Source organism: Anguilla rostrata, chromosome 4 (assembly GCF_018555375.3).
Source record: "Anguilla rostrata isolate EN2019 chromosome 4, ASM1855537v3, whole genome shotgun sequence".
Lineage (NCBI taxonomy): Eukaryota > Metazoa > Chordata > Actinopteri > Anguilliformes > Anguillidae > Anguilla > Anguilla rostrata.
In genome coordinates this window covers 33,149,439-33,174,749 of record NC_057936.1, presented here as the reverse complement: position 1 = coordinate 33,174,749, position 25,311 = coordinate 33,149,439, and the positions used below count along the sequence as shown (strand labels likewise).

General features: G+C 40.3%; 1 protein-coding gene across 1 annotated transcript in view; it reads left to right on the top strand.

Moving 5' to 3' along the window:
• The window catches only part of adarb2 (adenosine deaminase RNA specific B2 (inactive)), a 149,200-nt gene that overhangs the window by 75,413 nt on the left and 48,476 nt on the right, over positions 1-25,311 (top strand). The window contains exons 2-3 of the mRNA XM_064332326.1: positions 16,186-16,272; positions 19,849-20,795. Coding sequence (XP_064188396.1) covers positions 16,186-16,272; positions 19,849-20,795 — 1,034 coding nt within the window. The remainder of the gene's footprint in view (positions 1-16,185; positions 16,273-19,848; positions 20,796-25,311) is intronic.

The following is a 25,311-nucleotide window of genomic DNA, read 5'->3' as shown; positions in this document are numbered from 1 at the left end:
GTACTTCATCCTTTAACTGCTGTTCAAATATAGACTTAAATCACACTTATCTTCTTTAAAGGTTAATGAGGAGCAGTGTGGCGTTGGTAAGTAAGACACAACAGATTCTTCTGCTCTGTACTTTTCTCATATCAATCAGAAGGCATACTGCGATGAAGGCTGCAGGCTGCATCAATCTTGGGACACGCTGATATGATTTCTGTCTCAAACAGCGTTCATAGTTTGCTTAATTACTTTTCCATTATTTTAAATAACCAGGCACTGGGAGGAATCTTCTCATTTATTCATGTTGAGTTTAAACCTTATAGCTAAATTTTTGCAGTTATGATGTTTCTCGTGTAGTCAGGGGAATACATAACATAATACATAATGTTTTCCCATTTGTATTACTGTGGTTTTCCCAGTCCTGACACCTCTTTAGTCAGTTTGAATGCACATGTACGCAGAATGACTCTGAGCTAGAAATGCTATTCTTTGCCATTCTACCTTTCTGTCTCAAGAAGGGGTTGAGGCATTACTGTTGACACTGAGAATTGCACGGTTCACATTAAAGGCCATTGCAGACAAACATCTTTAATGCGGTTTATTGTTGATAACAGTTCAATATGTAGCTTTTAGTGCAGTTCCTTCCAACCACACAATGACTGAGGGCTTAACGGTGACTCACAATGTATAAAGAAGCACTCGTGTTTATTTTCAAAGTTAAGGACAAATGTGAATTGAGTTCAAGACATTGTGTACTTAAATGCTTCCGAATGTTACATTGCAATGGATTAAATCAACATTTCTGACTCACAGGTAAAAGGAAGTGGAATTTTTTTCGTTTACTCACAAATACTTAAGTGCAGTTTGTCAACTTCACTTTCACTTGTGAAGAAAAACATATATACATGTACTTGCTTTGACTTAGCAAAATTTATCTTAAAAAAAAGTTTAGTTGATTGAATACAGAGTACAGACCACTGTTTGTGTAATAATGGCTACAGACTGTGGCCTTGTTTCTGTATTTGGCACTGTGATATGGCGGAGGTTGGCTGTGGACCCCATGGGCTTTGGGACCCCATGGGCCCGGGGTTCAGTCGGATGAAACAAATGCGCCAGAGCCTCGCTTCCGCCCCCCCCCCCTTGCGAACGGCGCCACCTCCGGCCCCACGGGGAGCGTGAAATTGTTTAGCGCCTTCCCGTGGCTCGGGCAAGGCGAGCGCTCAGCCTGCGCGGTCTCCTCGCCACGGCGGGCTGTGCTGAGCCGGCGAAAGGGAGCCCTCCGGACCCCTCTCTTTCACCCCTCTGACCCGCCCGAGTCCCCTCATCAGGACGCGGGCCAGTGGGGGGACGGAGGGGCTGCATCCGGGACGAGCCCAGCCGCTGATTTATTCATTTATTTATCTTTAATTGAGTTTAGCCGAATCTGAATAAAGCCATGCACATTTTAGATGAGGCGAGTGCTGGGAGCAAGGTTAAAAGAGAAACAAGCGTGCTTCGGGATTGCTTATCAGGGGATTGCATATGGATTTTATGGTGAATTCGTTCTCTTGTAATTATCAGTAATGGCTTTGCTTTACATGCTGCACAAACCTTTGGCCTTGTGTGACAGCTATTCGTAAGGCACACACTCATAGAGGGAATGTCACTTCTCCTCATTTCACCTGGATGGCCAACATTCACTCTTACCTACTAACGGTGAATATAAGCAAATGGTACATTATGTTATAAAGTGCACTGCGGTCAGTAAAATGAGTGAAACACTGCAATAATAAAACAGTTGAATTGTTGCTTAAATGGCTTCCTCATTATGAAAGACAAAGTACCATGACAAATTAGATTTAATGCTCACCTCCCTCCTCCATATATTTATCATTTTTACCTATGCTTTAACATTTGAATATCTTTACATTTTAACAGTAGACCTTATGCTTCTCTTGATTTTTATTATTATCATGGTAATCCTAGTTCCACTAAACTCATAACTACTAATGTACTGGGCAAGCTTTATGCACTCAGCTGCAATATGCATGTTACATGTAAAAATGAAAGCGTTGTGGATTCACATGGAACCAGCCATGCAATAATTTGATTTGGCAATTGAACTCGGGATGGAGTATTAAGGCACGTGCAGTCATCATCACATACAAGATGATACCCTACATTGCTTTTCACCCGTAGTAGCAGAACCATGTCCAGTCTCGTGAGTTCAGGCTATGTTTTGGGCAGGCTGGGAGTCTTGCCAGGTTCTGCTGTAGTGGCAAATTCATACTATCTCTGGGTCTGACCTGTGGCTGGAAGAGAGATGAATATCCCTGCCACTTGGCCCACTAAGTAATACAGCCCATGATAGATAACTGCTTTCAGTGACACCAAAATTGGAATCATCAGGGTTCAGGGGGCAAACCTAAGAGCCCTCCTCCGTGTCGTGTAGTCATCTGTTAAAATGCCGCTCCGAGGCCACGCGCGGTATTCCCTCCCACCAGCGACTCCAGATGAATGATGGGAAATGAGTCTGGGAGTAAGGTCTTGTTAAGCTGTGAATTGTGCATCAACATATTTGTTTTTTTTGTGTATTATTGTGTGCGTGTGTGAGCGGAGGGGTACTTTGACATTAGCTGTGGAAAAATCAGTGTCCTGCGTTGCATTTTTCGTGCCATCTGTGGCCATTTTACATTCGTAACTGAAAGATGTTTCTTTGGTGAAGCATTCTCTGAAAACACCAAATTATATTTTTCTACACGGCCTCTCTCTTATTTGAATAGCTGTGGTCCAATAGACAAGAGTGAGAATGAATAATGGAGTACACCATCATTGGTGGTGTATGTAAAACAAATCCCTTTACACAATGGATGACTTAATGAACTTAATGAGGTTTTATAATTACAAGGCATGAAGAAAAGTTAGCCGTGTCAAATTAGTCATTTCTGCTTTCCTAGCTCAGATTAACAGGCAGGTCATTGAAATGAAGCATTAATGTTTGCAATTCATTTCTTATATCTTACAAAAAAATTATAAGGAGAAAGTGTTAATGAAAACCACCCTATGTATCCAGTGATTATCATATATTTCAGATTTGACTTTGTTTGCTACCTTAAGTGATTTCCATGTTCATATAATTAATTTGTAACCAATTATTATAAAGTCACATAATTTACAGTATGTACATTTAGTATATGCAATAAGTAAGATAGTTCAATTTTATTCACTCAGTAGCATTCTTGGCATTGAATTGGTTGTATTACAGTAGGCTACTGTATAGAAATATAATTTAATGTATTTTCAGAATGCTATCACTGAGAACTATCTATGTAACTCACTGCTTATGATAGCAGGGCAGAATTTAATCCTTCTGCTTTGCCATGCACTTTTATCTTTGTCTTACAAATTGAAGTGCTTGTTACAGTACATTTCTTTTCATTTCACAAAATGTCTGCAATTCTTTCCGGCTTACCCTCAATACCAACAATGCTATTTAAGAATCAAAACTAAATCGCTAAATTAAGCGGTTCGAGTCAGAGGTGAGGATGAACCGCAAAAACTTTGAATTAACTTTAAGATGTGTGAATGTGTCGCACTCATGAAATTCTCATTATCTCAATGGATCAGGGATGGGAGGGTACAATCGCATTCTGCCAGAGTGTGTCGGATGATTGCTTTTCTTTATTGTCACGTTGTACAAAGTGGAGAGCACGCTACAGGCACTCATCTGCCAAGGATCCCCGTACACTCTCGTCACATAAATCCAGTCGTTTAGTTGCAGTTTATTTGGATAGAGGTGTCTCGTGTATTTCTCGTCAGTCATTCCTCTTGGTTAACTTAACACACACACTCATGCGATGGTGTGAAGGTGCATTAAATAGTATCCTTTACTGCAGTCTGAGCTTAGAATTGCTGCACCTTCCACAATCGTGAATGAGAATATGATAATCAAGTTAGATCCTTTTTTATACGATTCTGCGGATGTAATGTTAAATGTAAAATTTCTGGTGAGGGTTAGTTGTCGTCCATTGAACATGATGTAAGCAATGTGAGGTGCTCCATCGTCATCTGAGGCATAGTCTACGATTTACATAACACAGTAGGACCGTATTACAGGAATACCATAGAGAATGTGAATTTGACATTGAAACATTTAATTCTTCAGAATGTTTTTAGAAAAAATGTGCCTATCATCTTCTGTACTGTGTGTCTTCTCTGAGAAATTTTGACAGGCCTGTCGGCCCCTTCTTGATCCGGGTCAATCTACCTCTCGAGGTGGGTCATTGTTGACCCAAGGAGAACCACTTAAAGCACTGCCATGTTGGAAAAATAAGGAAAAAAAAACAAAAAGGCAGTTGTGACAGAGGTCATTGTGGGTCGGTGGGACAGTGTGGTTCAGATCACCCAGTGAATTACGGGTGGAAAAGCCTAGTTCTTCGTACCAGACCAGCCCTTCTGGGGGCGAAGGACTAATCACTGAACATTTCCTGTGCATCTTTCCTGTGCATCATGTGCATCAAAGGCCATTAGCCATTACATAGTTTTCTTGTTCAGATTAATGTAGTCTTTCATAGAATACACTGTATGATACATACAGTAATAGCTGTCTACACCACAACAACACTGACATTTTCCCATTGATTCCCAAGTAAGCTCTTCATTTGTAAGGCTAATTGGCTGTGGTGAGTCTGAACGGTTAAGTTCAAACCTCTTTTGAGCTGAAGTTATGATAGCCAAAAGCATGGGGTATTCTGGTGCTCATTTAGCACAATCTGCATTTTAGTATTTAGAGATCACTTGAGTATTTAATGGTAGAGTGCTATCTAATAATAACAAATTATTATTTAAGTATAGTGTAGAATTATCGTAGTATTTTAACACAACACATTCACACCTGTGTGTGTACAGTATATGTGTTTGTGTTTGTATTTGGATTAATGCAAGGCTCAATGTAAAAATTACTGCATGTAAATGTATATGTGTTGCAAGTTTAATATACGCATTAGTTCCGTGCTGCAAAATATAGAATTGTGTAAATTCACTCCCCAAAAAACAGGACAATAGAAACTGTGGTTGGAGCGGATCTGAGCTCGTCAATAAAAAGCATGGACTGGGTTTGTCCGACACCCTTCTTTTACTGTACAGCCTTTACAGTAACACAGTTGTCTTGAACATGCATCAAATATGGCAAAAAAAAAACACAACAAAAAACAATAACTTTTTTAAACCTGCTGATGGCAGTAAAATATAAGCAAAAAAATAAAAATTCTCTCATTCCCTCCGTGTCTATAAAAGAGCGTTTGCAGAATATCGCTGGGATTTGTGAAGGGCCGGATGTTACGTATGCGTAGGCAGACGCTGCGCCACAGAGGAGCCTCCTCATGATCTCTCTTCCCGGGGGATGAAGGGGGGCGATCGTAAATCAGGCAGCCTCAGGGATGCCAGGGCCGGGACAGAATGGCGAGGGAGGGGGGCCCGCGTCGCCTGCTCCCGAGCCGGAGACGAGACGGAGAGGTAGCCGTTAAAGATACGCACCTCTCGGGATGCTTCCCTTTGTGGAGGCATTAAGTGGATGTTAATATCTCCCTGTTAACTCCGTGCCACTCCACAGCCGGCTTATTTTAAAGCCCCTTTATCTTCCGTCTTCATCTAGCCGGGCTTGACACGTCTCTCCGCTACAGTTTAGGGCATATAACCAATGCCCAGCAGACGGTAACCAGACAAAGTACATTTCACTGTTTAATTTCAAATCTGATTTGTACAGGCAAGGACGTTTTTTGTCTCTTTAAACAATTATTCTCAATTAATAGTAAAATACAGATTGTGCTATAATTCATATGCAGACAGCACACATTTAGGCCATGGTTGAGTAGGTCAAGGAAATGTCACATATAGGTTGATGTTAAATAATGCATTTCAGTGTACTGTCAGATTATGCAGTCAAAAGCTGAAGTTCAGAGGTAACACCAACATATAGAATAATCATTGTATCACTTTGGCCTGTACGGTAAAGAAATAGCCTTATATGCGACTGGTCCTCAACTCAACAAAACGTGTCAATGCAGGGAATTGACTGTGTGTGGGTGTATATCCTGACAGCCTTAAGTACATAAGCTGATTCTATGTCAGTGAGCTGATAGCACGTTTCTTAATGTTAAATATGATTTCTCCGCTTTCTGAAAATGGCTTTATTGCCTTTTTCGGAAACAAAATGAAAAAGAAAACACGCCATCTTAATACGAGTCAGGTGTTCCACATATGCAACGTAGAAGCGTCCTAATGCAACAGTGACAAATAAGCCCCTTTTCATCATAGTAATATCATAGCATTTCCCTAATGTTCATGCCTCAGTGATTCGCCCCAAAAACACAGACATGCGATTTGGAAAGGGGCTATTGAAGTAACATGGATTAATTCTGTGAACCATTATGTTTGGCACCCTACAGTATGTAGAGATTTATCCTGAAAATTTTACACTTTGTCTTTCAAGCAGTGACATATTAGGAGCACAGTTCCCATTCCTGTGGATTCAATACAGGTATACTATTTTATTTTATTAGCAGACCCACAGGTATGGTTCAGGGACATTTGCTTTGAAGGCCAATGATATAAATAAATTTAATCAGAGAATAGGCAATTGTGTACACTCAGAGGAACGTGTTTTCTAAAAATACGGAACGTGGACAAGCATGGTGCCACTCATCAACTGCCTTTACTGTAAAATTCAGTCTTGGGGAAAAAAAGAATTACACCAAAATCCTTTTAACTTGTCTTTGCAGTGACAGTAGATATTGTATTATTCAGAAGCGGCTTGATAATGGTGGAAATGGGGGAACAACGTGTATAAATATACCGTTTGTCTTTCTGCTCGAACGGACACGGGGCCAGTCAGGTGGTTTTTAGTCACAGATTGCGCGCCGTAGCAAGCCAGGCGTCGTGAGATTTGGAAAAATGCGGCGAGGAAATGACTGTCGGCGAACTGATTCTGTTCCACTTCCTATCTCACTCGGGCCTGTTTCACAGTGATTTATTTATTTATTTATTTATTTATTTATTTATTTTTTCAGAAGTTCTGAAAAACTTTTCGGGCACAAAGCGAACGAAACCCACGCTGCCGCGTGACATGTTTATGTGGGACAGAGCCGCGGTTGCGATTCGGGTAATGCTGTTCGGTAACGGTGATAACGGCATACATTATAAATGTGAGCTTCCCCAAAGTGCACCAAAAAGCCTTGAAAGCATTGCAGACTAATAATTTCCATTTGTATTGGATGTATTTACAAGGTGATGCGATTTTCAAAATTCAGAAATTTGTGTTTTGAGATTTGTGATTTTGCCAGACAGCGTTTTGAGCTCTTGAATGACGCAAATGCAAACCAAACGAATGCTTCCACATTTCCATTCCTGTGAGAGTTTGGCTCAAAAAAGGTCCTGTGACTGCCAAACTCATAATTTTATTTTTCACCCTATATTTGACATGTTTTTTTATTTTTCTCAGATTGATATACACTATAAATGGACACATGCATTCACATACTATTGTAAATGGCCTGTCTCCACATAATTTGGAAGTCTGAATGTGTCAACATCAAACGGTTCTTTAATTGCCTCTGAATCATACTTAGTACAGCGCATGGAATTGGAAGAGGGATATTATGAGCTGTCAGTTTGTATTTATTGCAATTTTGCTTTGGGATTTTTCCGAAAGAAATTGGATCAGGCCGGACAGGAGGATGGGCAGACATTTTAGCACCTTAAGATGACCCTCAGTTACACATTCTCATTTACAGGTGCAGTCATCATTCCTTATTTTTGACGCGTGGTGTCACTATGAATTGGCAGCACTAACTTTCTCTAAGACATTCTTAGTAAATCCTCATATGACCACAGACAGGTTTTGGCAAACAATATTTTATCCTTTTTTTTTTTTTTTTAATTAAAAACCTTTTTTAATGACTGTAATTATGAAATGAAGTTATAACAGTGACTCCGCTCAGTTGTGAATTGGAGCTCATGTCATTCAAGCACTAGTTCCCTTCTGCAAAGGAAATAAAACTACTATGAAGCTTGCATTTCTCCCGCTGAATTGGAAAACAGGGTGCTCTTCTAAGCTGTGGCAAGATCTTCTCTCATTTCTTCCCTCACCCCCCCATTCCCCCCTTCCACCCCCTACCCCCTACCCCCCACCCCCCACCCCCCCTCCTTCCCTCTCTGCAGTCAGCCTGCTGCTTTAAGTGGCTCCCAAGCGGCCAGCATCTGAAACTTATGACTAGCCATGTCTTCAAACATCACCAGGCAACCAAAGCATGACAGAATGACAGATAGTCTGTTCAATATATAGTGACAAACAAATTAGTGCAAAGATGCTTCTCGCTGCATACCAGATGTGTCGGGCTCCATCGTATGGAACAGGCAATGAAAAACTGTCCACGTCCCATCTGTGCTTCCTGTGACCATCGGTGCAGCAATCCCAGCTCAACAAAGTAGTGTAAACACGCTCCCTGATTATATATGTAATGATGGGACTCATAAATAGCCAAAAATAAAATGAAATAAAGGGCAGAAGAGGGTTTTCTTTGTAGAACTTCCAGAAGAACTGGAGGTGAAATAAGCCAGCGTGGCTGACTGAGGTGAGAGTGCCCTCACCCAGCAGTATCATGGGGCAAAATCTGCACACTGGCCAAAGGGAAAAGTAAAAAGAAATATTAAAATTTAATTTTCTAATGTGTGTAAAAAGTAAAATGACTTTAATAATAATAATAATTATTATTATTATTATTTGATAAATCCATGATCCATGAATCCATGAGAAAAGATATTAAATATATATCTAGGTACTTACAAACATGTAACGTTTAAGGCATGTTAATTTTAAACTGACTGTGAATGCTGGCCATTTATTTTTACTTGTTTATTTTTTCAAAAACATATTTTTGTTCAAATTTTATTTTCATTCCCATGATTGCTCTGGCAAGGCTCTGGTTTCTCTTGGCTACCCGAACGACACAAGAAACATGGCGTGGCCAGCTGGTGGTATGGCGCGGCCATTCCAGTATGGCCGTCGTCTTCTCTCAGTCAGATCCCCCATTCCCCCCCTTCTGCCCGCGCTCAGCACGGAGACTCGCCGCTCGGCCTTGCCAGTCACCTGCGCGACGGGCGAGCGGGCGCGGCGGGGGCGGGGGGGGGGACGGGGACGCGAGACTGCAGCGAGAGGAAGTTAATTTCCCCTCCCTTCCCGGCAGCCATTGAATGTTTCTCCACACCTGCAGATTAGATAGCGGGCGCGCCGCGCCGGTGGTCAGTCTGGTCTTGTCCCGGTGCCCCGCAGTCTGGCGGGGAGAGAGGCCGTAGCGGTATTGGGAAAGCAGCGGGAACTGCGAGCCGTGTTTGCTTCGGAGGGGTATCAAGTGGAAACCTGTCTCTCACACTTCTGCCAGACTGCTGTTCTTACCCTCCCAGCAGAATATCTGCTCTGATGCAGGCTGTAAAATACTATAAATAAATGTACTATAGGGGTATATATATATATATATATATATATCATAACTTACAACCATAGTTTTGTTGATAAAACGCCACAAGATACAAGAAAATTTTGAGAGTGTAAAACTGCACCTGGTAATGTTATGGTATTGTAATAGTATTGTTATAGTATTGTATTGTTTCATTGTGACATCAGTTGTGATAGTACATTTGCTCATCAATTTAAAATATGCAGTTATTTGATTATCAAAATGATTGTCCTTTTTTAAAGCAAAAACATGAACTCACCACCAAGGTTATGACCTTTTTTTTTTTTTTTTTTTTTTTTTACAATTGGACATTACATTTCCTGCAGGCAGTATTTCTGTAAGTCCACTCTCATTGTGTCCATAACTGAATATCTTCAGTCACTTCTTTCAATCTCTTCTTTGCTTTTTGGACAACTTAATTCAGTTTATTTCTCCAATAAAGAAAAAGTGACTGAAATGGAAGGCAGTGTGGCTGGACTTCTGGCTTGTCTGAATTACAGGCGCATTTCATTTGACCTGCTTAATGTGGTGACCATCTCTAAACCTCACACACGATAATATTTCACTTTTAAGTGCTTTACTGGGAAAATAAGATAAGCACACTTGAAATACTCACCAGTCCACTGCAGTAGCAGATAATGCCCATTCTCCGTACTGCAAGTCTAGTGTGAGGATTACTTTATATATCCGGGTGTTGCGAATCAAATCTTACATAAATATTCAGTGGAAAACATTGGCTGCCATGCATTAAATTTGTCATTTATCCCTGAGAAATTGCGATCGATTGACTCTTCATACACACACTGGAGAAACAGAAAATATCTGTTTAATGTTTGTAAATGCACAAGGCTATTTTCTGTCTTTGCATCGGCAGAAAAATAGACTAGTCGGGAAGTAAACTATGGTAGATCAGTTCCATTTTGTAGGCAGTATTATTCAACACCCTAAAAGTGCTGATAGAAGAGAGAAAAGCATCCAGAAAGAGTCTGCATCAGGTGCAAAAATGCAAAAGCCTGCTATGCAAAATTTATTTATTGCATTAACCATTCCCATTATACCAGACTCTACTTCTAGTGCAAAAAGCATTATCGTGTAGTGGTTTTATGGGACTTGCGTTTTTCTTTAAGTGCTCAAAGTAAAGTCACAGAATGTGCTGTTATCTGTGTTTGACTGGGTACTACCTCTGGGCAATGTGCCCTGCCCTAATTCAAGTACTGATTCATGGTGCCATACGGTAGACATGCCTTCCCATGGGATCTTCTCAGTGAAGTGTTTTATTATTATTATTTCATTTTAACAAGAGTATAAACAGCTCTTCAGTAATAAAAGGGTTTCACTGAAGAATGCTCTTTTCATTTTGAATATTTGAATCTTCCCATGTGTGTCTTCTAATGACTTAAACCATATAGAATAACCACTTTTGCCAACAGCCACTTTAAATCAACCTCACCTTTTTTTACTACCACTCTAAATTCACTTAAACTTCACTGGTGTTGTTTTGCTTCTCATGCCAGAGAATTTTGTGTATTTTTTAGATGCATGTGTCATAGCTCATCGACCAGGCCAGTTGCCAATTAAGCTGTTTGGATTATTCTAATTCATTAGTTATTATGAATAATCAGATTCATAGCAGAAATCTGCTTGGACATTTTGGGGTTTAATGATGGAGATAGATGATATTGTGTTGACCTATGTGAAGCTCAAAGAGAAAAATCTGGTCGTGACTGTCCAGAATTAGTGGAAATTTTCTGGAGTTGTGCAATGTGAATGGGAATGGTTCTGATTATATTACGTTAATGCAATCATGAGAGATGGATAATGATTTGTTTCTGAGGTTTTCTGTCATGGAATTATCTGGTTTGGAGGGGGGGGGGGATTAGGAATCCGGCCCATATCCTGCTGTTTGCCTCCTAAACCACAGTCCTTGGCATAGATCAAGATAACACATGCAAAGCAGATGGTCCTGCTCCTCTGTCTTCTATGGTGCTAATCAGGTGCTAAATATCAGCCCTTCTGGTCCTTCTCACACTCGTATGCCATTAGTTCTTCCACCAGCTTGCCCGTCAACAATATAAAAAATTCTCAAAGTATCCAAAAAGCGGTTGAGGTGAATGTGTACATTGCGAGAGCCCTCTGGCTCCTCCTCGTGACTCGACGCTGAATCGCGGCTCAGCCGAACGTTTGTCGTTTCTCTGCATCACCCATACTGTTAACGGCAAGCGTAGGCCAGCCGCACTTAATTTGTTTGTACTGCAGCCATTAATGCCGTGACAGAAATCAGATTTTAAGGGAGACAAGAGACAGCATGCCCTTTCTCATTTGCCAGTTCACCAACGCTTAGTCCGCGGTCTACGGGAGTCAGGCATTCCCTGCATGTTTGAATAGTGTCTCCAGTCATTCATTTGACCCATTTGTTATGTTGAGCCATGGGGAAACCTGATGGGGCTCATTACTTCACTCAGTAGTGATAGAGGAAGGAGGGAGCTTATCCTCTCACTTATAATTTGTACCGACACTCTCATGGGACTGTGGCTGTCTGCCAAGTCTCGCAACCTAACCTGGATTTTCTATTTTCTTTTGTTGAAGAAAATAAATGAGTTTGTCCCCTCACACACCAAGCCAGACAGGAGGTTTGGCATCGTGAAGTTAAACTATTGGCTTGCATTGTTGTTCTTCTGGGGATATTGTATACCTAAGGTCAAAGTGCACATAGCTCTGATGATGTAACATTCCTGCCAATACATTTAGAGAAAGAAGGGGGAAAAAAACATATTGAATGTTTTTGGGTGGGCAGTGTATTTGAGGATTTTAGTAAGTGCTGTATTACTGCAGATAAGTCTTTCTTATAATGTCATGTGGGTGGGGGTAAACTCTGTAATCTATTCTCATGCACAATCCCTGGGGCCAAAATCCATTTCCATTAAAATTTCAATTGCTATAAATTAGTTTTGGCTTCTTTTAGAGGTGAACTCTAACCAAAATAAGAAAAAAAGAAAACTTGATGTGCAGTTTCCAACCAGGAAAATACTCTGTATCAATGTTGACACAATGTTAAACAATCTTCCTCAGTTCTATTACATGAAAATATGGACTACAATTTTATTTAATCATGGCACAGCAGTGTAACACTGTACAGCTTATGAAAGTTAAAATGTCATGGTATTTCAACTTCTGAGAGCCACGTCATGGAAGCTCTCATGGGTGGAATGCAATTATTTGCCTGCCCTAAACTGCTATCATTTCAGCCCAACGCTAGATGTTCATCTCATCAGTTGCATTGCAGTGAAATGACTACTTCCTTTGCTAAATGTAATGTGTCATCAGGGGTTTTAGAAGCAGGTGTACACTCTCTTGTTTGACTATATTGACAATATAGAAATATAGTTGTTGTGCTTTTTACTGATTTCCCTTGGTGATGGAAGGTTCATAACACAAACATATACAATTATATGGTACTGCTGCTATATAATACAAGTATAGTAGAATGAGAGTATATTCATTGCGCAGGTCTTCTCTTTCAGCATGCAAATATTGCTAATATTAGAAACACACACAAAGGTTATTTGGTAAATTTCTGTTCTCCAATGACAACTCCATTGTGCGTTTTACCCAAAACTGGATGATGAAAGAAAAGTATAGCATACCTCAATCGTATTAGAGCACTCATATATTACATTTCAAACAAGTCATATCAACACTCTAGTATTTTATCAGTGTAGTATTTAAATAATTCTGTACACACTTCAAGGAAGCCTCTATCTGACATGGTGTTGATGTTGGATATAGAAAATGACAAAAGAATACACAGAAACTAGGTATGAGTCCAGACAGTCAGCAATGCAGTTTGACTGCATGTGGTTTGGTATTTATTGCTTACCATCCATATGTAGTTTTAGTTTGGAAATAGATTTTTCTTTTTTAGGATTGTTAGTCATCTCTTACCAAAATTGTTTTTTAAATAGAAATATTGTTTGTTATTGTGATATGAAGAGTGCATGATTATATTTATCATTCACATGCTTTTTATATTTCTAAATATAAATGGGCTACTTACATTTTCTGAATGTCTGTTTGTGATTATGTGACTGAAACTGGATAGCTTCAGAAATTGGATGGGAAAGTACTGTTCTAAGCTTCATCAACACTTAACGTGATTGAAAAGTATTTACAAAGACTGAAACTTTTTATACATTTATTTATTCGGTCATATTTTACCTTGCAATGATGTGTGTCACGGGAAAACAAGCTGAGTGTCCTAAATCTCCCTCACCAACATTGCTTTCTGATGAAGGGGACTGTGACTAAACTCCATCCCCCTGTAATACATACAGAAACCGAGAGACTGAAACAGTCAGAAGAGTAACCTCTATTGCAGAAAAGATGTGCTCTGAATTCACAGACTTTGGTAGTTAAAAAAAACCAAAATAAACACATGTGAAAATCTATTTAACCAGTTCTGTTAAACTCTTTCTACGATAATATGGCGTATGTGTGTATTAACATGCATTTACACCTGTTCTGTTACAAGCATGTTTTGAAATTCTATTGGAAGGCCATTTTTTAAAAACCCTCCATTTTCACACCATCCCTTTCTTTATTCAAAGCAGAAGAATGGAAGTAGAGTCCGACTTCAGAGTGGTGGCATTATCTCCTTGAACCAGCAGCTGTGCTGAATGAAGCTCATACTGGCCTGTGATGGATTTGTTGATGACTCTGGCCACATTGAATGTCATCTACTCACAACACTACACCCTGCACCTCATTCAGAAATTTGTGCACGGGAAGTGTACATTCAGGGCTTTGTCGCCCCTTCTGTGTTCAAACGTGGACCTGTGTGTACATGACCTAGAAACCCCAGGTGTTTTTTTTTTTTTGGGGGGGGGGGGGTTTGCTGGGGATGGGTATCCTGACCACTGCTCGGAAGGAGAAATAATTGGATTTCAGTTCCACATTCAGCTCCCTGCCGTACTCAAGCGCTCAAAATGAACGTTCCACATTGGGGGTGTAACGGTAACTCTCGAGGTCATCAGAGAGGTCACGCAACACTTTCTCCCGTTTTGTACGTTCAACCGCCCCTCGTTTCGATGAGCTGTCGTACCCCCGTTTGTTACCTTGACGGCACTAGTGTGTGCCGAAAAGGACGGTGGCGGGGGGAGGCATTTCTGTTAATCCCATTCCCAGTTCAGCATGCGAGGATTCCTGTGACTAAGGACACAAGGTTCTGCGTACTCATCGGGCCTCTCCGTGAACACGCTGATAACAGATTTGTTTTACGGTGTCCGCTGGGGCCCATTAGACCCCAGCAGATTTGTTTGAGTTGGTGGAAGGATCCTGAGTGGACAGTGATGACCTGAGGCGAGAAATGATGATGAAAAATGCATTAAATAATTTAGAAGCTTACCTCAACCTTATCACAAATATAAAAAGAACTAAACTCGCTGTCACCCATTTTTCGGAAAGTAATATGCTTTGTACATTCATTTTTCTCTTGTTCCTTTTCATTATTTGGTCCATTTGTTTCCGATGTACCAGTTCTTCACAATGCAAGTATTCAGGGCAAAATTCTGTTTATGAAGAGCAGTTATGTGGTAAATATTCTTCATTTTAATACACTCAACCAAAAAAACATTGTAGAATTAGTCAGTAAATGGTGTTAGTTTTTACATTACTTGGCTACACCACATAAGTTACTTTAATGTACAGTCGTGCACATTGGTTTATTAAACATGTAATTAGGTCAATATGCAAATAGTCAAATTCTAGCTCATGTAATTTTCTGATTTTAGTGAGCAGTTACATGTGTCATTCTGAGTCACACATGCCCCGAGGATCTGAGTATAGTTCAGAAAGGGGAGAGAGTCCAGAAACATGACTTTTATTTTTAACTAGGAAGATGATTTTCAGAGTAACTGTTGTAACTGCTTGATACAATATATTGCAGCTGACTGTCATTGTGGACTTCAATCACTGTCACAAAGCGCCCGTTAAAATTTGGGGAAAAAAAAAAACTTCAGTACAGCTATCAGAGCTGAGCCCTGAAATTCAGCACAGTGCAAATCAGAATGTGATTACATCCTGTATCATTCATATTTTGATTCTTGTTGATTACAGCTTGTTAGTTTTATTTCACTCAATTATTGTAATGGAGCCGAAGGAATTCAGAGATCCTGCACAAAGAAACAAGCTGCAAACGTACTAGCGGTGCTGCATGAGCTCTCTCTGCTGTCAGCAGTGAACATCAGCTGATGTGCAAAGCTCTTGTGGCTCTGGTTTCACATCCAGAAAGACTGGACTGTTTTCACCCTCCGAGCCCCCTCTCTCTTGTTGCCGTGAGACCATTAAAGCTATTGATCATTAAGGAATGTTCAGATGTGAAGGATCTAATTAAGGGGTCCCCGTTTGGCTGTCAATTGTGCTTTGTCTGTGCTGGAAGCACTAGACCGAACAATGTCCTTAATAGGAACCTGCACTGTAAACAACAGGAACACAGGTGCAGGTGTAGGCATTCTGAAAAAGAGAAACACAGAACAGTTTTAAAATGCTTCAAACCAATTCTAGCCCATTTTACATGCTCCGCGCTCGGAATATAAAGTGGCCAGCGCGTGTCAGTGTGTGTGTGCCCGTGCCAGAACCGGATCAAACCAGTAATGGGCCTTCACTGCTGTTTTCCCATCATGCTCATGGTGTGATTCTCTTGTTTGATTTGCAGAGAAAGTGAGCATGCTCTCTGCGTATATCACTCCCTTCAAATACATGAACCCGGGCATGGCAAGCACAGAAGATGAAGACACTTTAAGTAAGTTATTTAAGCGCTACTACGGTACACCCTGCTTGTCTCGCATCTTTTTTTTAAGAATGGAAATTTGTAGCAGATGACCCTCAATGTGATGTGCCTCAGGCTAAATGTTCCAGCCATATGGCGGTGCAGACCACTCAACTGAAACACAAAATTAACTCATCTTATTTCTACCGCAAGTTTAAAAAAAAAATGAAGTTATGGTTCTGCATTGCCAAATGGCCAACAATGCCTTTTAATGCCATCTGCACTTGAACCATTCAGTGATTTAGTATCAATCACGTAGTAAAGTTGCTTAGATCTAAAGCTAAAATTGCCTTTATTACAGTAGCTCATTTACAGTGTATATGTAGAAAATAAGGAAGCACATGGACTAACAGACTGTGCATTCTGTAAAAAATCATGTTTTGACATTCTTAGACAGCATGCTTTATTACTGCTTCCAGTTTTTAAAGAGTGTTTGATTAGGAATGATTGTTGCCTTCAGGTTATTCACCACTGCATTTGGGTAGTGTATCCAATATCCTACAATAAGTTTGGTCACACTTGTATTCAGCATTTCTGAGAAATAATCAGTTTTTGTCTTTTGTCATTTCAAAACTGCTAAGGCTCAAACAGACAAAACGGTGGATTGTAAATATCAGTGGTAACAGAGTACTACATATCCCTATGTATCTAATCATTGTATGCATTATTTTATTATAAAGTTAAATTACTTATCAATGACATGAAAGGAAGCAATACTGCACTTTTATGACACTTTCTGTTTCATTTTTGATTTTGATGTTGCACACTGGCTGCTTTAGAACTGTTCTTGCTCAAATCATCTTACAACTTAAATTACTGTTTGTGAAAAAGAACCTGCCTATTGATACACTTTTTATTTTAAATAGTTTCAAATGTGTTTTATAAAGTAATTGATATTCATTCATTAATAGTTGCCCTGTTTTATCAATTGTCCTGTATTTTTGTCACAATTTTATGATAATTACATCGTAATTTTTATATTATAACATACATAAGCAGCACACTTGTGAACTTTTACTGTGTAACACATACATTTGTGCACAGACCTGTGGCAATATTTTAATTATGCTTTCCAATCTGACATTGTTTAATTTTGTCTTACTGGTCATGTTCAATATGTTATCCTGCATCCCATTGGTAGTTCAATTCTGTAAGCATCTTTACTGCCCCTGCTGCAGGGTGGTGTTTTTTCTCCATATCATATCACAGATGAATTGAAGTTCTCTCTGCCACAGTATACATCTCTGTCAGTTACCGCAGTACTTTATAATAATGCTGGGGATGCTGTTACTCAAAAAGAATGGATTTCGTAGTGTATGTTTGACAGGCACTGTTTATGTCAGCGTTTTACGACTCAAAAGGAAATGAATGATTAATGTAAACAAATGAGTGAGATGTCAGCGATTACTGTGATTATTCAAACAAAACACTCAAAGCATCAGGCAGGTCCTGTGCACACTTCCAAACACTGTAATTGGCTGTTAGGATGAAAAAGCAGAGGATATGGTAGGACTCTTTTCAGTCTTCAAAACAAAGCAATTCAAGGGTGCTACGCCCTGCAAAATAGGACAATTGGCAAAAATGTCAGGATGCTATTTCACAAAATAAACACAACTGGCAAGACATGACAGGCAGCAAATGTGAATTAAATGGCTGTCATTTTGTAGTGTCAAATAGGACCTGATTACAACTTTCCTCTATGACCTCAGTGATTTAAATACACATGGATATCACAAAAATCATATATTTCACAGAAACAGAGTAGAAACAGAGTAGCTTGCAAATTGAAAGAGCATACCAAATTGACAGCCTCTTGGCTGTTCTGGTACAGGAAGTGCAAGCTGCTCTAGTTTCCTTCTGTTGCTCAGTTCTACTGAATTCTGCCAAGCACCCATGACCATTGCAGAAGCTCACACATATAGCTACTGTATGCGAAGCAAATTGAGAAGACCAAAACAAGCCACAATGTTTCTTACAAACACAGAATTAGTCAATGCAAGATATGCTTTTTGAGGTCTTTACTTGTGTAGCCAGCACTACAAGAACAAAAGTGAGGGTTTTTCACTTTCCCCTAAATAGAGAAAAATGTCTTTTTTTTTTTACAACTGAATCACTTCATTTTATGAACTCGTCCTGGTGCTTATATTCTCATGCATATACAGTATACATAATGTATCACTAATATACCAGCACACACACACACAGTTCTGTGAATGCATTGTATAGTTACATATATGCTAATATACACAGACGGGCATTACAGTGCTACTACTGTTTCTTAAATCATTAAATAAATTCCTTACATAAATAAAATGAGATTCAAAAATATTTGTGAGCTGACTGATTAAAGTGAGTACATACCTGCTGTGATTGGTCAGAGCAACGTGGGCTTCAAATCTGATTGCCTGGATTAGACTCAGTGAAAAAATACTATTTGTGGGTAGATTTGCACATCTTGCTTTGAGGAATGTCTCAAAAATCCACTAATTAATGCAAATGATTCCACTTATGCCAGGTGATGCGTAAATGCACACCGAGTCATGCCCATACATTGATACAGTAAATGTTTTCCAAAAAAATAACCAGTGTCAAGAAATAAAAATGTATTGCTACATTTATCTGTTTAGCGATATTTGTTTGTGAGTGCAAAAACATATTTGTGAACCAGTTATTTGTATTTGTGAACCAAATATTTTGTTTGTAAGATATATTTTTGAATTTTATTTTCATATAAGGTTCATATAATGTAATGTAAATGTAATATAAATTATTTAATTATTTATGAGACAATAAAAAATTCATAATACATACACATTCTGTCCGCACCTATATATATATGTATATAATCCCACAAACCCTCACACGCTAGCTCTCTGACCTCCGCTCCAACTAGCCATGTCAGTGTTTCTTTCTCTTGTTTTTCTTTTCCAATTACTTTGGAGTAAAGACACCTCAAAAATGTGCTGCAGTCGTTGCATGTTTGGCTCTTGTGTTATGTAGCCCATCACCAACTGTCTTAGTTCATTGAAAACATCAAAGTATAATAAGGCTGCTTCTTTGCTTTATCTTTAAAGACTCTAACGCCTACTGCTATTCCCCTATTATAAACGGATTGATGCTTTGCATTGGAAACAAGGAACAAATAACACCCACTTTAACTGCAGTGTCAAAGCCAGTTTCATCACAGATTACAAAATCATTTGGCCGCTAATACCCCCGTTTTAGCAGAATTGTACCTGGATTTTTATGAAGACTCTTAAATAAAACAGTGTTTCCTGCTCTGGCCTCAGGGAACTGTGTGAGGAGTCTGGAAAATGTGTACATTATCATGTTCTTTCTCTGTTAAGGAGATGGATCTACCTTAGGCTTTCAAAAAAAAATTAATTCAAAGTAAAATCGGGACCTTGCATTATGGGCAGTTAAATATTTTTTAAACCAGCTGACCTTAACGTTTATTCAGTATAGCATCAAAACTGAAATTCCATAACCAAGAATACTTCCGTTCACAAATGTGACTGAATTTCTTCTGGCTTCTCTCTTGACTATCAGGTACTAGCAGTGCTGAAGTGAAGGAGAACAGGAACATTGGTAACCTTGAAGACTGCGCCATCATGCCTGGAGATCGTCAGTCCATATTTTTCTCTGACGCACCCCGGAGTGGGACTTCTGGCCTGAAAAGGAAGAGGCCCTTGGAGGAAGGCAATAACGGACACCTGTGCAAACTACAGCTCATCTGCAAGAAGCTGTCCTGGTCCGACACACCAAAGAACGCCCTTGTGCAGCTGAACGAGCTCAAGCCGGGTCTGCAGTACCGGATGGTCTCGCAGACCGGGCCCGTCCACGCGCCCCTCTTCTCCATCGCCGTGGAAGTCAACGGGCTCACGTTCGAAGGCACGGGCCCCACCAAGAAGAAGGCCAAGATGAGGGCTGCCGAACTGGCCCTCAAGTCCTTCGTCCAGTTCCCCAACGCCCCCCAGGCCCACTTCGCCATGGGCAACCTCGGCAACCCGGCGGCCGACTTCACCTCCGACCAGGCCGACTTCCCGGACACGCTCTTCAAGGGGTTTGAGCCGTCGGCGCGTGCCGACAGCTTCCCCTGCTGTAGGTCCGCGGAAAACGAATTGCTCTCCAGCGCCTTCCGGCACGGGAGATTACTTTGCCACACGTTGGACCTAATGGCCCAGGCCAAACAGAACAGGCGCAGGCTGGCGTCCCCCGGCGAGGGCGATAAGAGCGCGGTGGTGCTGCTAAATGAGCTGCGGCCGGGGCTGAGGTTCGTCTGCCTCTCGGAGAGCGCGGAGGGCAAGCGCGTCAAGAGCTTCGTAATGGCCGTGAGGGTTGACGGCAGAATATTCGAAGGCTCGGGACACAGCAAGAAGCTGGCAAAGGCCCAGGCGGCGCAGATCGCTCTACAAGCGCTCTTTAACATCAGGCTGGCACCTGAAGGGAGAGCCAGTCATACGCCCAGCAGGAATAAATGCCCTCATTTACCCCAGGTGAGCATTGCCAGCTTGTCATTGGCAGGCGCTCTGTTCCTTATGGTGGTCTATAATAAACCAAATCAGCGGGAGTACAGGGATTTGTGGAATTATGAGCCAGCGCTTAATTAAGGGGGAGGAGCAATGGGAGGAGGGGAGGGTGTGTGAGCAGGCTGACTTAACATTTACATTGGATAGAAAGTGTGGCATATCTTTCCCAAACACGCACATGCTCTGTTCACTGGAAAAGCAAAGGCTATGGGTAAACAGAATCTGCTCAGTGATCTATTCAGATGGAAAACATGTAAATGAAGCAAATTATCATCCTCGTGTCTGTAACAGGAGAGAAAACAGCTACTTTGAAATGAGGTTTTCTGTATGTTTAGAGAGCAGTAATTGGGAAAGGGTTTTTTTTCCCTTTTGCACAATCCCTTGTTTTTTCATGTGCAGCACCTCCGTGTCGATAAACATTCATTCAATATGTTTCCCAAAGGAGATGAAAAAGCCAAGAGCAAATAGACAAACAGACCACAAACCAATTGCGATGGTAAATTAGTAAATTATGCTAATAACAATCAGAGTAGGGAAACTAGTTTTCGAAACTTTCGATTTATTTTTATTTTTTTTTAAGTGGAACCCCCACACCCGTTGGATGTTCAGAGTGATTCAAAATGGCTCTTTACCCAAACTTGTATAGAAAGGGATGTCCCGTTTTTTTTCCCATTTTCAGATGAATACGACTCTTTTCATTTTTGTCTGCCAGTAAATAACCTCTTTTGAACTTTGTGGTAATTTTAACACTGTTGTTACCTCTAAAACCTAGCAGCTACTCTGTTATTTAGTGTACATGCCATTGATTAATTCTTGTGTTTAGAGTAAAAGACATTAGAGCTTTATTAACCTAACATAGCTGGTCCCACGGCTGTGTGACCCAGCTGAATTGCTCTACCGTGTGTGCATGTTGTGTTCGGTACTAAACAGGGTATGTCATATTAATATTCCCCTCCTGGCTAGCAGGGAAAAGCCAAGCAAATGTTATCCTTCCTCTTGAACAACATCACCCAAACAACCTGCTCGTGTCTGCCTTGGAGAAACTTTTCCTTTCTTCTCTCGCTATGGTGTTTAAAGGGATTTCGAGAGGATTTGCCTCACCCGTTTAGTTCCAGAAACCGGTCACTTGTGGAAATTCTTGAAAGTCAGACGTGTTGTCTGTTAGTCGGGGAGAGGCGGTTTGAAGTGGTGAAGGACGCACATCAAACGCAGAAGTCCCTGGGACCCTCACTGGATCATCTGCCGTGGGTCCTCCCTCTTGCCTACAGCCCTGTGGATCACTGATCTGAGATCAGAGTTCTGGATCTGCGTCCTGCCAGCTGGGAGGCCCTCCGGGGGCCTCTGTGCTGAAACAGTGCTGGCTTTGGGGATCGCTGTGGCCAGGTGCAGGGGAAAATAGCACAGGAGGTCTGCATTTATTATACACGTTCCTGTGTGAGGTTGGAGCCAGTCCAACATTGTTTTCATCCTTCTGATGACAAACCTTTACTCTTCTTGAACACTGTGACATTTTCTGTGATATAATTGCTATAACTGTAATATAAATATATGACAAAATATTGCTTTGAGTAAACAAAATTAGTAGGTGAACCTGATCTTTTTAATAAAGTCAATGGCACTACAGCTAGAAGTAGTCTGGTAATGTGTTAAATTTCCAGAGAAATAACTTGCACAAAATGAGACAATGTAGCCTACCACAAAGCAGTCACATGAATCTGACATACTGCAGTGGAATATGGTGAAGGCTAGAAGGTATATCACTGCTTGACAGGTGTTCTAGCGTATTCCAGTGAGATCTGCTCAGATTCAGTCAGGCATGATGAAACGGTAATACATGGATGGATACAGCGTTTTAAAAATTGTGAAAATGTACAGAAAAAAACAACCGTGATGGCTAATGAAGAGTACAAAGAAATGGTGGGGAGTTTTTATATGATCTGTCCAGTGCAATAGAGGCTTAAGTCAGTCCTTCAGGGTCTTTTTATTGTAGGATTTTCTGTGAGTGGTTTAAAACTCAAAAGGCCCAAGGATGCAGACAGTGAGCAAATTCTAGTACAAGGACTAACACAGATCAAAGCATTTCCAACTCGGTTTTGGTATTTTAACGATATTAAGGCGTGCAGAACATGGTTCTGCTGTGTAGTGTGTAGGTGTGTAATGGGTTGAAGGTGTGATGTGCACTGGCTTGTAAGGATTATCTTCAAAGTATTTCTGATGAGGAATTTCTAATTACAGTTAAAGGTTTTTTTTTTTAACGGTTAAAGGTTGCAGTTTTATCTACCGATAGGGTATACCTTCTGCTTTATTAGCTTTTTTTGAAAGAGTAAAACTATTGTAGAGCAAATATGTCATTATACATTATATTGTGATGACAATTTGATGTATGGTATCACCGTTGTATTTGTGTGTGCTTCTTCTACATATTCAATAAATATAACTTCTTAGAAACATTTTATTTGAACTATATGCCATTATGACTAAACAACAGTACCTTGAACATGACATAACACCTGTCATAGCCATGCATGAAGTGTCTAACAGCTTTTGACAAATAACATAACACGGCTGCATGTTAAACTATGCTAGAAATTACAAATTCCTTGTGTCACCAGTGATGACAATTTTTATGACACTAGTATCATAAAATGTGAAATGGGACATACATACTGTTTTCTTGATTTGTCTCTGCACTCCACAATATTAGATTTGTAATCAAACGATTCACATATGGTTATAGTGCACATGCTCAGCTTTTATGCAAAGGTATGAAATTTTACATCTTGATTTCACCATGTAGATATTCCAGAACTTTTTATTCATAATTTCAGGGCACCATATTGCTTGGGACAAATGGATTTACAGTTGTTTCTGAATAGTAGAATAGTCAGTTGCTCTCAATTGCTTCCTTAATGCAGATATAAGAGAGCTACAGTATCTAGTCTTGATCTGGGCTTTTGATTGCCTTTGGAGTCTGATATTGGCATTTGTCAACATGAGGACCAGAGTTATGCCAATAAAGTCCAGAAAGCCATTATGAGGCTGAGAAATAAGAAAAAAACAGTCAGAGACATAGGCCAAACCTTAGGCTTACTGAAATCAACTGTTTGGAACATTATTAAGAAGAAAGAGTGTGCTTGTGAGCTCAGTAATCGCAAAGAGCCTGGTAAGCTAAGGAAAACCTCTACAGTTGATGACCAAAGAATTCTCACCATAATGAAGAAAAAACCCCAAACCCTCATATTACAGATCAGAAAGGAGGCAGGCGTGGATGAGCCGGTGACTACTGCTCACAGGAGACTTCATAAGCAGGAGTACAGAGGCTACTGTGCAAGATGAAAACCACTAGTTAGCCAAAAAAAACCCAGTATGGTCAGGTTTCAGTTTGCTAAGAAGTACCTAAAAGAGCCTGCAGAGGCTTGAGGTCTTGTGGACCGATGAGACTAAGACTCACTTGTATCAGATTTATGGCAAGAGAAAAGTGTGGAGGCCAAAAGGTACTGCCCAAGGTCCAAAGGAACCCCCCCCCCCTTTCCCCCCAACTGTGAAACATGACAGTTGGGTGGTGTTATTGTTTGGGCATGTATGGCTGTAACAGATACTGGCTTACTTGTCTTCATTGATGATGTAACTGCGGATAGCAGCGGCAGAATGAATTCTGAGTTGTACAGAAGCATCTTATCTGCTTAAGTACAAACAAATGCCTCCAAACTAATTGGATGGCACTTCAAGGCAATGATCCCAAACACACTGCTAAACCAACAAAGGAGTTTTTCAAAGCCAAAAACTGGAAAATTCTTCACTGCCCAAGTCATTCACCCGATCTGAATCCAATTGAACATGTGTTTCATATGCTGAAGAGAGGAATGAAGGCAACTAGCCTCCAAAACAAGCAGCGTATGAAGATGGCTGCAGTACAGGCCTGACAGGGCACCAGCAGAGAAGATACTCAGCACCTGGTGATGTCTTTAGGTCACAGATTCCAAGCAGTCATTGCATGCAAATAATGTGACAAAGTACTAAACTTGACTACTTTCTTTTACATAATACATTAAATGTGCACTTTAACCACATGTGAATTGTTTTGATTACAACTCTAAAATGGTCTAGTACAGAGCCAAATCAAGAAAAAAATCTATTTGTCCCAAACATTATGGAGCTCACTGTAGTTTCAAATGTGACATAAGCCATTAGTTCAATATATATCATAAAATGTTTATCACTGCATGCATTATGACAGTGTTATATGTCATTAGTTATAAGATGCTGTCATGACTGGTTATGACATATGTTATGTCATGTTTATGATAATGTTATGTAGGCCTTATGGCACATAGTCCAAGTACAGTGTTGCCTTATTTTTGTCATACAGTAATCCCCCATTGAAGCACTCTGCTATAGCACTTAACACTGTTAAAATACCACTGTTCCATATGCCATTTCTCACTTCCAAACAACTGTTCCACCCATCCAATATGAGTACAGA